Genomic DNA, 14,155 nt, shown 5'->3' on the forward strand with positions numbered 1-14,155 from the left:
GAGGAGGGTATAGATATAATTGCCCGTAGCGGCCTTGGTACACGGTGCGTCGCATAATTTGTGGTGCGAATGATTTGAGGACACTGTTGCCTCAACACTGACAAAGCTTCAAAAAACCGTTCCAGGGTCCCTTTAAGAGAAGAACTAGTCACGCATGTACAATTAATGGATTTAAAAGCATCCTTGAATAGCACACTTGGTCAAATTTGCCAATGCTCTTACATTACCGAAAACTGACTGCTCTGTCATTCAAGACAGTGCAATGTCGGAATATCAAAGTCAGAGCTTGTTTTCATATCATCAAATAGGCCACACGTTTCTGAAGCACTCACCTAAGGTGAACGCTTCCCACATAAGAACGGCGAAGGACCACCTGCAAAAAGTGGATTAAAATTGTTATATATTAAATTGTGCACCTACACATGCCAGCTACTCTGTAATTAACTGACGAGTTCCATCACTTCTAAAGTGAGGTGTCAGCTGCTAAGCTGATGTACTGAGGATGACCATTTTACACTGCCTTTCTTGTCAGTTTGGTAGACTGTAATGCACACTGTTATACAACAGGTAATTCAGTAAAGTCTCGCATAAAATGGCCTCTAAGATGATGCATACATTTCCGATAAAGGGGACCAAGCTGCTCTTCTTTTTTGTTTATCTGCTGCATGTCTAGAAGCACAATGAAGGAGATGTTGGCAAGATGCCATGCTATGTGGGACTTCTTTCCACTTGTCTTCCATGTAGAAGCATGCATGATGAAATCCACGTGGCTAGCACCTTCCGCAATGGAAAGGTGCAAATGCTTTAAGTAGCCCCTTAAGGTGCAGCTGAAAAATAAGCATTTAGTCTACAGTCATTTAGGCAACCAATTCAAATATCTCATGTCAAATTGTCGTACTCATGTAATAATGTTCCTCTTATGATTGATTTGATTGATTTGATTGATTGATTGATTGATTGATTGATTGATTGATTGATTGATTGATTGATATGACTGGTTTGCCAGCACTGCATGCTAAGTATGGAACAGAGTAGCGGACAAATTTTGCAAACAAGAAATGCCACATACACGTCACTCTTCTCTGTATGGTTTCCAGTTCGCAGGGTCTCGGGGGCTAACCACCGAGTGAAGTCCAGTTTCTGTAAGACAAACAACTACGGTTAGAACCCAACCTCTGCGGCACAGGGTGGCAAGATCATACTTTTCCCAGAGGGCTGTACCGAGCCAGACCAAAATAGCTGATCTTGGGCACCAGTGGTTCGACCATGGTTACGCTCCTGGTGGACAACTGGCCATGCTGCACCTGCAAGCCAAAACAGAACTCGACTTTGTTCCTCAGCAATGAAGAAAATATAACAAATGGAACCTCATGTGACAGTGGCTGAGCAGACAAAGGTAACACATCAGATCATTCCACTATGCCATCTCTTGTAGTGTTAACTAGAATCGACAATTGGACAAGTTGGTACGGAGTCTGTGACGCTGATTCAGGATAATCAATCCGTACCAACTCATCCAAATGTCAGTTCTTTGTGTTTGGGTGTTATTTCATGTTCTCGTCCTATTATGGGGTGCCGTTTCAATATAATGAATCTATCGTAGCCCCCTCTTACTCTGGCATATCAAGCCCTATCAATTGGTAAAATTGGAGCACCCTCTGAAGGCACATAAACAGAACAATTATTCTAGCTTTCTAAATAAATTAGCTTTGCACAATACGAAAAAAAATAACGATGTTGTGAGAAGAGGCTGTCTGAGCCAGAAGATACAAATGAAAGACTTTGACGGTGTCTGCATAAACTCCGTAAATTTGATATTGTAAAGATGTACCACACTGTGTTCTAAAGAAGCCAAACATTGAAATTAGAAAGCATTAAGAACATTACTGATCTACACTGATCCGATATGAAAAAAAAGAAAAAGAAAAAAAAAGAAAGGCTACTTGAAATCCCCAATGTCACATTAACGTGCCAGCATGGGGGTTTTTTGGCATGAAATTTTAAAACAGAACTCTGGCTTTAATTTTTTCTGTTAGTATTCAATCTATTACTGTGAAATTAAGAAGAATTGGGCTTTGAAAGCACGCCTTTTCAGTGAAGTGATAGAGGGTTTCCGTTTAGAGTTTAAGCCAACTAAAGTACTCATGCACTTTAGTTGTTCCCACTGAGAGCAAAACAAGGCACTAATGCACCCCCAAAAAGTGATAATAAAACAAATATTTGTACCCCTCTGGACGACAAATGGTGCATGCCTGCTGCCAGTGAGACCAGCAGGTCAACCAGGCGCTCCTCTGGGATCGCCGACACTCGCCCCTCTGCGCTGTGGCGGCTGGTCAGCAAGAGGCCACGCAGTGAACTCGAAGGCTGTTCCACGGCCAATTGAAGCAGTTCTGTAGGCAGTGGCATGAAGCATACGTTGCAGTGTGTCCAGACTACATGCATCTTTTTGAACGGTACTTTAGTCTAGATGGAAACGTTATAAATAAATAGGCAACATTGTATGGCACTTTGTTCAACCATTGTGTGTTGGGAAAGAAATATTATTGTGTGGCACAGGTCACTCCGAAAAAGAGACAGAAAAAATGACAGAGCCAAAAAAAAAGCCTTTTGTGACTCTGCTGCGCTTCCAGCATATTATTTTTTTCTGTCGGTGGGTTTAGCAATTTAGTAAATTTTTATGTACGAAATTAAATTTAAAGCTCAAGTAGTATTCAGAATGTGGCAATCTCTTATAGGCGGGAACTGATTCTGTAACTGATGATGATTCAGTTTTAACAGATTTCTTGTTTCTTCAGTGTCATTAATCAAGCTGCTATAGTTACGTCTGTCCAGTAGGAATCATTAATGAGGACAGACTCAACCGTCCAATAGTGCTCTTCTCTTGAGCTAGGCTAGAGCGCGAATTTTGCCCAGACTTGGCACATTTCCGGAGAACCTAAGTACTCGTGCATAGGTGCTCTCAACCATGCAACGGACAAGGCCAATGCTTCACAACAAACCTTTTTCATAATTGTAAAGCTAGCTTTCCTGCTACGCAGATTGACCAACTAATAGCGGCTAGCCCCTCACTGCAAACAGTGTATTCAATCGCAGTTTGCTTGCGCTATAGCGTGGGAAATGTAGACTCGGTTCTCTTGACATAAACACGCATAATAGACAGGCCCCAGCACGTGGAACTAGGACCTCGTCTCCACTTGAAGCACGCCCTGCCATGGTGGTCTAGTAGTTATGGCGCTTGACTGCTGACCCGAAGGTCACGGGATCAAATCCCGGCCGCGGTGGCTGCATTTTCGATGGAGGCGAAAATGTTTGAGACCCGTGTACTTAGATTTAGGTGCACGTTAAAGAACCCCAGGTGGTCGAAATTTCTGGAGCCCTCCACTACGGTGTCGCTCGTAATCATATTGTGGTTTTGGGACGTTCAACCCTAGATATTATTATTATTATTATTATTATTATTATTATTATTATTATTACTATTACTTGAAGCACGACAGGTGCCACCATTAGTTGGGCGAATATGCAGCGCAGGGAAGCACAGTTGCGGATTATGAAAATGGTCTGTTGCTAAGAACACGTGCACACTTGCTTTGGCTTCGCAAGATTACAGGTCGCAGGCTCGTACAAACCTATTTTGCAAGTCAAGACAAAAGTTTGACACGTGCACGCAAACTCCAAACATACGTACCAGGCTCCTCTTCGCAAGCGCCCATGAATTGGACTACATTGGGGTGGCTGCCAAGGCGTAGCATGCCCTCGATGTCTGCCAAGAGACTTCTGCGCTCGTGGTCTGGGAGAGTCCACTCGGCTGTGGTTAAAGATGGGCAGCTATAAATAAATGCACTGTTCTGCGTGCCTTTGGTTTGATGTCATAGCGAGATTGGAGACTTATTGACCTTTGCAAGCAGCGATTAGAAATCATCATTATATGCCAACATAAACATGGCATCATTGTAGTACAGTCAAAACCTTGAAGGAATATACTAAAATAGTCTGAACTGAATTAGTAAATACTCTCACAACAAACAAGGCCACTACTACTGTGTGAACAGGCCTGGCAAAGATGCTGAAATGAAGGATGGAGTGGTCATCCTCCATTAAATTTTCTGCATTGGGTCACCGTGATGTCATGAAATTTTGGCGGTGTCCGCATAAGCCTAATCAATTTTTTTGAAGTGAAAGAGGTAGACATCACATTCTAGAAAAAGCCAAGGACTGTATTCAGTAAGACAACTTCTGTCTCACTGAATGTGATGGAGCTTGGCAGTGAAACACTCTGTGGTGTCATGGGTTCAAAACAGCCTGAAAAGTATGAGGACACAGAAAGAAACAGACAGGACCAGGCGCTCCAGACAGGACAGACAGGGCCAGACAGGACCAGAAGCAGACAGGACCAGGCGACCAATGCAGAAAGGACCAGGCAAGCACCATAGTAACTCTATGGTGCTTGCCTACTGAGATGTACGGTTATTGTGCATCCTGTACTGTACAGTCCGTCTGCACAGGAACTACAGCTGTTGAACTAGCTCGAACCAAGGTAGGGCGTTAGCGAGACGTTTTGTTTAGCATGAGCATAACTGGGACTTCACCTGGGCAGCGTTGCACGCTCACTGGCACCTTTCGGCTGTCGTCCGTGACGAGGTGGCCCGCTCGGACCGGACCGAACCGGCCCTGGCCAAGCGTGGTGTCTGAGAGCAGTAGTCGCGACCGAGACACCATGGGCAGCATGGAGCGCAGCTGGTTGTAAAACGCCCCCAGGTCGGCTCCCTCGCCTAGTTGCAGCGAGCCTGCACTGAAGGGAGTGACATCGTCCTGAAAGAGAGGGATCATCTGTAAGGGCAACCTGCTTTCACAAGCCCAATAGACGAAAAGATTAACTAAAGAAATTCGGCAGATGCCACGCCTTGTGCGAATCGGTTTCATGCGAAGCATTCAGCGAGCAGTTACAAGCTGCATTTTTTGGCTTTGAGCCAAGCATTACGAGGTGGATGATGTGTTTTTTGTAAGTGTAGTAGTTGTGTGCACATCGTGGGTTTACCAGGCGCGTCAACAACACTGGCGTTCAAAGGGTAACTAATGGTCTGACGTGACATCAGCGCTCACGTTAAGAGCACATATGTCAGTATTACCGAAATGAAGTGCACTTTACGGTGGAATGATGTGAATATTGTACGTAACTTTAGCTAGCATGTGCCTCCGGGGTCAAGCAAAGCCTGAATCTAGCTTGCTGAATTATAGTAATACAGATGTAATGTGAATAAGACTGCTATAAAAGCAGAGCCAACACTGGAACCATGGACGTTAACATACCTAACATGACGCCTGTATCGTAGGGGCACATATGTAGTATTTATTGCTTTCTTGTAAAATTAGATAGCCAGCACCACAACCACAATTGATGCTGCCCCGACATTACGTCTGCATAGGGTGTTCTTCCAAAGCACTTTGTAGACCTGGTGTGGCTCTGTCGTAGAATACCTGACTGCCAACTCAGAATGCTTAGGTTCGATTTCTGCTGAGATCCTAATTTTTATTCTTTGCATTTCTCGGGTCAACGCTGCCGATGTCGGTTTCTCCTAACACTCTCGCATTTAAATTACCAATGTCTGTTCACGCTGTTGTTGGGAAGATATCAACTGTCAGTCACCTGTGGTGCATACCCGTACACCGCGGCCGGTGGTAAACGGGTATGTGCCACACATGTCTTGAGGAAAGGGTTTGATGACGTATGCAACAAGATTTTCAAGTTATTCATGTTATGACCAGACAGTCATATTCGTCAAATTTTCTTACCGTCCCATACCAATTTTTGCCTGCACCAAGAAAGAAGAGAAACGTACCAAAATTACCTAATTTCTTTTTTCACTCATTTTGTAGAGTTTTTTTTTCTGAATAAAACGGTACCATTCTTTCAATTCAATGAAGTTTCTTTATTTCACTAATTGTACAGACAAAGAACTCAAAGGTGGCTTCACCGCATGGCAATACAATGAAAAATGGCGATATAATGAAAGCTGAGACACAAATGTTCCATCATGGACAAGTGTAGCCATGTAGTGTCAAGAAACACAAGTATGTCAATTATAGTCTTCATTGGTTCCACGCGGGATCAATTTTTGTTGACGATGAGTATAGTTATCGTCGGTCGTTTTGTTAGAAAACCTCATAATGACTATACTCGTAAACGGTCTCCCTCATCCGCTTTCTCTGGTGGTATTTATGTATTGGTGACTCTGAAAGTGTTAGCCAGCACCACTTGTGCTCATGATAGCAAATGCAGAGCATTCTTTTCTTTGCATGAGAAGTAAAAAATATTACGATGGTGTTTGTCATGGCATCATGATGCTGGAAGCATGGTAATGGCACAGTCAAATTTCTTCTAACATGCACGACAACAATCGAACTGGTGTGAAACAATTTTTTCGGTGAAGAGAAGTAAAAAATATTACGATGGTGTTTGTCATGGCATCATGATGCTGGAAGCATGGTAATGGCACAGTCAAATTTCTTCTAACATGCACGACAACAATCGAACTGGTGTGAAACATTTTTTTCGGTGAAATGCTCCCTAGAGAGCACTTTTGGCAGTAACGCGTTACAAGTAATGGCGTTACCGGTAACGCTTTCCTTTTTCGGTAACTTAGTAACGTACGCGTCACCATTTCGGGACTGTAACGGGTAACATTACTTAGGTTAACATTTTTCAGTAATGTGAGGTTTCACTTTACTTCTTATTTCAATTATCTTGGGAGTTTTCCACAAAAGTCCATCGTCTCATAGGCGCCACTTTCGCAGAGCTCACCACAACGTTATTTTGTTGCAGCGGCGGACTGCTGCCGGCCCGCCAGGTGTTAAAATGCGTCCATCAAGAGCGCATTTAGCGTAGGTGCAGGCATATTCAATGAGAAGCGAGGCTAGCTGTCCGATGACAGCTTTGAAATGCAGCTATTGCTCAAATTCTACAACAAGTTGTAGTTATTAGAAAATACTCCCTGCAATACTCTAGCGCTGGTTATCAACCTTGTTTTCAAAATGAAATTTGCTCTTTTCTATTGGTCACTGTGGGTATACGTTTCTATAAGTTACTCAATTTTTGAGCAAACGAGGCTGAACATGAACACCTTTACATAAACCCTGTAAAGTACATAAATTGCATATGTGTGCAAGTATTTTTTTTCGTGTAACTTTAAGCGTTTATACATGACTACAATATTTGACCATCTGTCCTGTTAGTAGAAACACACCGTCAGAATTACGGTAAATTTGTTGAGAGTTGCGCAACGCTTTCTTTGCGGATGACGAAATCTCATTTTGTGATGATCTCGGTGATCTCATTTTGTGACAATCTTGATGATAAAATCTCATTTTGTGTTTAATACCACACTGAAAAAAATGGCTTAATGATGTGTCACAGAGTGAGAAGCCATCACAATTAACTGGACAGGCAGCTTCATAGGTCACTATGATATTGCTGGGGTCCGGCAAAATTGTTGTCGGGGCTAGACGTTTTGTGTGCAATATAAATATCACCTTTATAACATTGTCGACTGTGGGTTCCTGCAGCAAAGACGCGCTGATTCAAATTTCTGATCGTGGAGTAACGGCACAAGTAACGTACGTTACTGTTTTTCTGTAACGGTAACGGTATCGCGTTACCTTTTTTTTTTTTTTGAAGGCAATGTAGGACGGTAACGCGTTCCTTTTTTGTAAGCGCAACGAGTAACGTACTTGGTTACTTTTTTTCGGTAACACCTGCAACACTGCTAGAGAGTACCTTATGACTTCCATTTTGTCATCAGAACTCACAGTGAAGCCTGGTGAAGGGCCCTCTGATACAATAACCTTAAGTGCACAGCGGTAACAGCAAGATTTCGCACCGTGAAACATTGCATTTGTAATGGCTTTCTGTAAATAAGAATGCTACTTCTCGCACACAGCATGTGTGCAGAACTTCTGCTCACGTGCACTGTATGAAAAACGTGGCGCTCTTACATACGTGCCGCTGTTACAGCGCAATATATGCAGTACTAAAGTATTGGTGCTGAGAACTGACCAAATCCAGGCTTGGGTGAGAGCGCAGCATCAGTTCCTCCGTGCGCCGCCTGCGGCGACTGTAGTGGCGCCGGGCAAAGACGTAAGCCACGATGAATGCCAGCAGGAGGCAGGCACCCAGGGCAGTAGCAGCAGAGAGCCATGAGGACAGCACTTGTGACCTCTCGTCCATTACGATAACTGGAGTGAGATATATTGGTGCAGATTCCAAGAACACGTTTTTGTGGCTTTTTATTAGCAACTATATATGGCAGAGACAGTTCAGCAACCGGGAAGGGATGAACATGGAAATAATGTAATTATGGCATTTCACATGCCAAAACCATGATATAATTATGAAGCATGCCATAGCTGGGGACTCCAGATCAATTTTGACCACCTGGGGTTATTTAATCTGCACCTAAATCTAAGCATGCGGGTGTTTTCGCATTTTGCCCCCGTCGAAATGCAGCCATTATGGCCAGCAATCAAAGCTGTGTCCTCAAGTCCATCACTGCACCGCCTTAGCTGCTAAGCTGTCGTGGCAGGTTTACTTTTACAAACATTGAGCAGACTGTAAACTTTTACGGCTACTTGTATTGAGATCATGGCACTCACCGGGTGGCTGGATACGTTCCGTGCTTGGGCTTTCCACTGAGTACGCATATTTGGTTATCTGCAGGCAAGGAAGAGTACTATTATCCAACTCATCTTCACCACAGAACGAAAACAACCCGTCAGTACTCAATACATGAGACTCAACGTGGAACTTAAAAATGTGACAAAAATGGACAGTAAGAAGACAGTATTGAATGTATGTCAGTATTGAATGTCACAACGGCACTGTTTTTCATTTTGAAGACACCGTCTGTTTCCGGTTTCCGCAAGTGCATGCTCTGTTGGAGTCTCGCACGCTGTCGGTACAAAAAATGCTACACAATATGCGCAACATGCACAATATGATCATGCACAACAGAACTAGCATACTTTGTTAGGCAAGACTGAATGCTAACCCCATTGAGTGAGCTGGCAACACCCTGAATTGGAAGGTATTCCTCGCTGGGCGACAGCGGGGCATTGAGAAATCCGCCGTAGGAGCGGCCGTCGCCGAACACGAAAGTCTTGTTTTCCCACTCGGGTCCCAGTTCGGCTGCCACGTAGAAAGGCGTGCCAGCCTCAGCAGCCTCTCGATGTCCCGCCAGCCGCTCCGGGCTAAATGCCATGAGGCTGCTCCGTTCAAATGCAATCATTCGGTAACCCCTGCAGAGAATAAAACGAATATTTTAAACCAACGCTTTGTCTCTTACCTAGAATTTGGGCGTCCTTGTCTTCTTACCCCGTATTGCAAGTGTATTGTTTTTAAACAATACAGAATTTTTAAAAATCGTCTGTGACAGTTGATTGCACTTCTTCGAGCTTAAATCAGGGGTGGATCCAGGTACCTATTTTGGGGGGGGGGGGTTGAGTACAAAGGCTGATGTTGCCGCCTCAGCAGTGCATTTTAGGGGGGTCACGCATAGTATTTACAACAGCCCAGAGGGGATGATGGCGTCGTTTGAAATGTGCACAGGGAAGCAGAAGAGGGGGGGGGGGGAGATGAGGGGAGAGATAGAGAGCAAGGACAAGATTCCCCTTCCTCCTTTTGGGCAGTGGTAGCCAAAGCAGCCTGACAAAGGGGGCAAACTCAACAGGCAACCTGACAAAGGAGGTGGAAGACAGGCGCTGAAGGAAGGGCAGGGGGGGGGATCGCCCCTACCGCCCCCCTCTGGATCCGCCACTGGCTTCAGTGCACCAAGTGGAAGACATTACTAGCGCGAGAGATACAATGATACAACTGGCTAATTACCAAGTACTAACTAATTAACATTTTAATGAATTACTTTACAGCTTTGCTTCTGTGAAGAAGAGAGTGTGAAGGTCTTACGTGTGCAAGTAAGCGTTGTGTATTCTTGCACATTCACCTATAATCCACGTTTGTTCCTTGACAGGCATCACATAGAGCATTTGTCCTTTTGGTGCATACAACTAACTGCTGTAACCAAAAGTCTGTGGGTGCCATCTGCTACTGCTGCTACTTTGTTCAGCGAAAAAGCTTCACATCGCTTTGATTCCAACGGTGCAGTGGACCTGTCAGTCTCTGAGTCTCTATGTGCATGCGTGTGTGCATGTGTGTGTGCATGTGCACACCCTTGATTGTTCTCTACATAGTTCTCTCACCAGACTTTCATGCTAAGAGAAATGGAGATTTGTTGTCTATCTCATAAAAAGAACACTGACTACATTCGAACCACAGTGAAGCTTGGAGGAACTCGCAGTGCTCACACTACGGCAAAGCACAGCTTTGAGATTAAGAGCTGAGATTTGAATTATTGCAGTTCCATCTTTCTGCTTGATATTAAAATCAAGCGAGTGCCCTGTTTGAGTAGAGTTAACTTTTTGGGAGAAAAATGCCTGCCTTAGAAATGAGTAAGAAGAGTAGTTTCCTACAATCAAAACAAATGATGATCACAAGGCAATGTTAGTGAAAAGAAACCCATAATAACTATCGCTGGAAATGGCAGGTATTGCCCACTACACTGCCTGCTGAAGGTGGTCAAAATTCGGTTCACGTATGATAAGATGTTAGTGCACTTACGTAATAGGACCTTTGGAACTTGTTCCTGGTGAGAGCTGCACGACCATCTGGGTGCCGTCACGCGACAGAACTTGTACAGTTGGTGGCAGGTCCGGCTCTGCGGGATGTAATGGGAAACAGAGCGTGTGTCTTCGGGTAAAGCTTCACTCAAAACACCAGCCTGCAGCGCATACGCAGAGCATTTCATTGACGGCTATCTACAAGAATTATAAAGACAAAACATTCTGATATAAAATGATAGTTTTGTGGGCAGACATTCGTAGCATTTTATTGGAGTATAAAGCAATCCTTTTTTCGTAGCATATTTATTTATTTATTTATTTATTTTATTTATTTATTTACAGATACTGTCAGCCCTTACAAAGGGCTATAACAGGAGTGGAAAACAATACATAATAACATAACAATCATTGTAGAATCAGAACATAATTAACATGTACAATCAGAACTTAACAGATAAAGGGACAAAATGAAGTACACCAAGAAACGCAACCAGATAATAAGATTAAATGCACTAGGTCAAGTACAGACAAATAAAGCTTTGTTAACTACAAATGAGAATGTGATCTATGTGTTTTAAGAATAAATCTACAGATGAGCATGAAACGGCTTCTTTGCTCAAAGCATTCCAATCCTTAAGGGGAGACGCGGGTCTTTCTTTTATTTCTTTTATTAGCTGGGTGAACTGAACAAAATTTAACAAACTTATCCCATTTTCTCTGCAGATTCCAAATCTCTAATTAGATTTTTGGTAGCTGCATTAGCACAAAAGATGTGCAATCTCTAAAAGCATATTTCTTACGGGAATTTTTGGCAACTTTTCTTTGTCAAACACAGAAACAAAGTATGTGGCAAGGCTGCCAGAGCTGGTTTAGCCGGTGATGCTAATCCAATTATCTTCAACAAACTTTGAATGCAAAATAAATAGACATAAATGTGAGTGAAATTTTTTTGCTGCATACTATTTCTGATAGTCGAGAATTATAATTTGGTGAACAACATTATAAGAAAACAAATAGCATCACCGGCTAGACCAGCTTCCTGGCAATCTTGCCACATACTTTGTTTTTGTGTTTGACAAAGCAAAGTTGCCAAAAATCTCCGTAAAAAATATGCTTAAATATGTGTTAGAAATTGCATATCTTTTGTTCTAATGCAGCTATTAAAAATCTACTTAGAGATTTTGAATCTGCAGAAAAAGCTGAATAAGCGTATTAAATTTCATGCCATTCACCCAACTTTTAAAAAAACATTTTTTAAGACCCACGTCTCCCCTTAATGGCTTGTGGGAAGAAGCTATACTTAAAAGAATCAGTGTAAACCGCAGGAGCACGAATGAACATTGAATGGCGATGTCTAGAAGTTTCACGACGAAGAATATCAAAATAGTCGGCATACCTTATATGAACATGATGATTAATAATCAGGTAAAGATATTTAAGTCTTTCGTATTTAGTTCGAGCCTGAATCGTGGGTAGCTCGGCTATTGCACACAGTTGAGATGGTGAATCCGTCCAACGATATTTATTGAATATAAACCGGACTGCTAGACGCTGAATTTTTTCAATTTTCGAGATGTTGGTAACAGAGAAAGGATCCCAGACAATTTTAGCATATTCTATGATGGGTCTAATAAGCGTCTTGTAGGCTAAACATTTTGTTTCTTGCGTTGCAAATGGCAAATGGCGCCTAAGACACCAGAGAGACTTGTTGGCCCTTGCACATACATAATCTATGTGATGATTCCAGCGAAGATCACTCGTAAAAATCAAACCAAGGTACTTATGTTGTTCAACTCTTTTAAGTTCATGATTATTAATATAATACGTATAGTTAAAGTAATTTTTCTTTCGAGAGACTGTCATAACTACAGTTTTTAGAGGGTTTAGCACCATTTGCCATTCTTCACACCATTTCCTTATTTTCTCTAAGTTTTCTTGCAATTTTACCTGATCATTCACTGTGTCTATTTTTTTTGTATATGATGCAATCATCTGCGAAGAGCCTGATAGAAATGTCTATTTCATTCGGGAGATCATTTATAAATAAAAGGAAAAGAAGTGGTCCCAGAACACTACCTTGGGGTACTCCCGACTTTACAGCTGAAACAGGAGACTTAGTGCCACCAATTCCAACATATTGTTCACGAGAATGAAAATAACATGAAAACCAGTTTGTAATAGTAGGGTTTTGGAACGTAACATCAATTTTTCTTAGTAATTTACCGTGAGATACTTTATCAAAAGCTTTCGCGAAGTCCATGAAAATCATATCCGTCTGTGCACAAGAGCTAATTGTTTTCGAAAGATCATGGACTAATTCGATGAGCTGGGATGTTGTAGATAAACCTTGTCGAAAACCATGTTGGCAGTTAGATAATAAACTGTGTTCATTTATATAGCTTAATAGATGTTTCAAGACTATATGTTCAAGCAGCTTTGAACAAGTGCTAGTAATTGAAACCGGCCGATAGTTTGCTACATTGTCAGTACTGCCGCTTTTAGGAATGGGAATAACTTTAGCTTTCTTCCACTCTTTGGGTAAGGAACCACAGAGAAGTGAAGACCTAAAAATTAATGCGAGGTATTTCGAATTCCATTCAGCGTATCGGTATAGAAACTCATTAGGGATGCCATCGGGCCCAGGGCTTTTCTTTATGTTCAAATTGAGCAAGAGGTTTAGGACGCCCTGTTCAGAAATTTCGACGTCAGTCATAGGTGGCCTGTCTAATGGTGATTCAATGATTGGCAAAATTCCGTTATCTTCTGTAAACACTGATGCAAAGTATTCATTAAAGCTCTCAGCGGTAGGACCCCCCGTAGACTGAGTCAATGAGCGAGCTTTCATTGATGGATTAACTTATCTCCAAAACTTATCTGGGGCCTCCCTTAAAAATTTCGAAACTGTGATGCCAAAGAACCTTTGTTTGGATTCCTTCACAAGTACTTTTATATCCTTACCAAGACGTCGAATGGTTGATTGATTCTGAGCACTAGGATTACTTTTATAATTCTTACGTTTTCGTTTTAATTGTCTTTTTAAGTGTATTATTTCTCTTGTTATCCAAGGGCTTCTATTACTTGTTTTCTTAAGACGTTTTGGTATAAAGAGTTTTATAGAAGACATGACCAAGTTAGAAAAGTATCCCCAGAGATAATCTGGGTTCTGGTTGTGCTTGCAATACTCACAGAAACGCTCAAAGGAGCCCTCTAACAAATCCAGAACTCAGAACTCCAACATCATCAGCTCTAGCAAAGTTTAAAACATATTTTGGTGAGTGGTTGACAACAGTGGGCAAAAGACTTAAAGAGAGTACAACAAGCTTATGATCCGAGATACCATCGCTGGTCTCACAGGCCAGTAGAAAAGGCAACAATTGATTAGACACAAAAACAAGGCCGAGGATAGATGAAGTACGCGTACAGACCCTTGTATAGTCGCTCACCACCTGGCTTAAACCAAAACAAAAAACAAGTTCAAGGAGCTGTT

At 42.3% G+C, this 14,155-nt stretch overlaps 2 protein-coding genes across 2 annotated transcripts in view; both read right to left on the minus strand.

The window, feature by feature from the left end:
• The window catches only part of LOC119405020 (leptin receptor gene-related protein), a 282,779-nt gene that overhangs the window by 150,084 nt on the left and 118,540 nt on the right, over positions 1–14,155 (minus strand). The gene's annotated exons all lie outside the window — the stretch shown is intronic.
• The window catches only part of LOC119405023 (putative inactive tyrosine-protein kinase Wsck), a 34,560-nt gene that overhangs the window by 11,162 nt on the left and 9,243 nt on the right, over positions 1–14,155 (minus strand). The window contains exons 5-14 of the mRNA XM_037671776.2: positions 10,667–10,763; positions 9,045–9,291; positions 8,650–8,707; positions 8,054–8,232; positions 4,590–4,812; positions 3,689–3,808; positions 2,227–2,390; positions 1,203–1,304; positions 1,070–1,140; positions 333–373 (exon numbers count right to left, since the gene is read on the minus strand). Coding sequence (XP_037527704.1) covers positions 333–373; positions 1,070–1,140; positions 1,203–1,304; positions 2,227–2,390; positions 3,689–3,808; positions 4,590–4,812; positions 8,054–8,232; positions 8,650–8,707; positions 9,045–9,291; positions 10,667–10,763 — 1,302 coding nt within the window. The remainder of the gene's footprint in view (positions 1–332; positions 374–1,069; positions 1,141–1,202; positions 1,305–2,226; positions 2,391–3,688; positions 3,809–4,589; positions 4,813–8,053; positions 8,233–8,649; positions 8,708–9,044; positions 9,292–10,666; positions 10,764–14,155) is intronic.

The sequence above is a fragment of the Rhipicephalus sanguineus genome, chromosome 9 (genome assembly GCF_013339695.2).
Source record: "Rhipicephalus sanguineus isolate Rsan-2018 chromosome 9, BIME_Rsan_1.4, whole genome shotgun sequence".
NCBI lineage: Eukaryota > Metazoa > Arthropoda > Arachnida > Ixodida > Ixodidae > Rhipicephalus > Rhipicephalus sanguineus.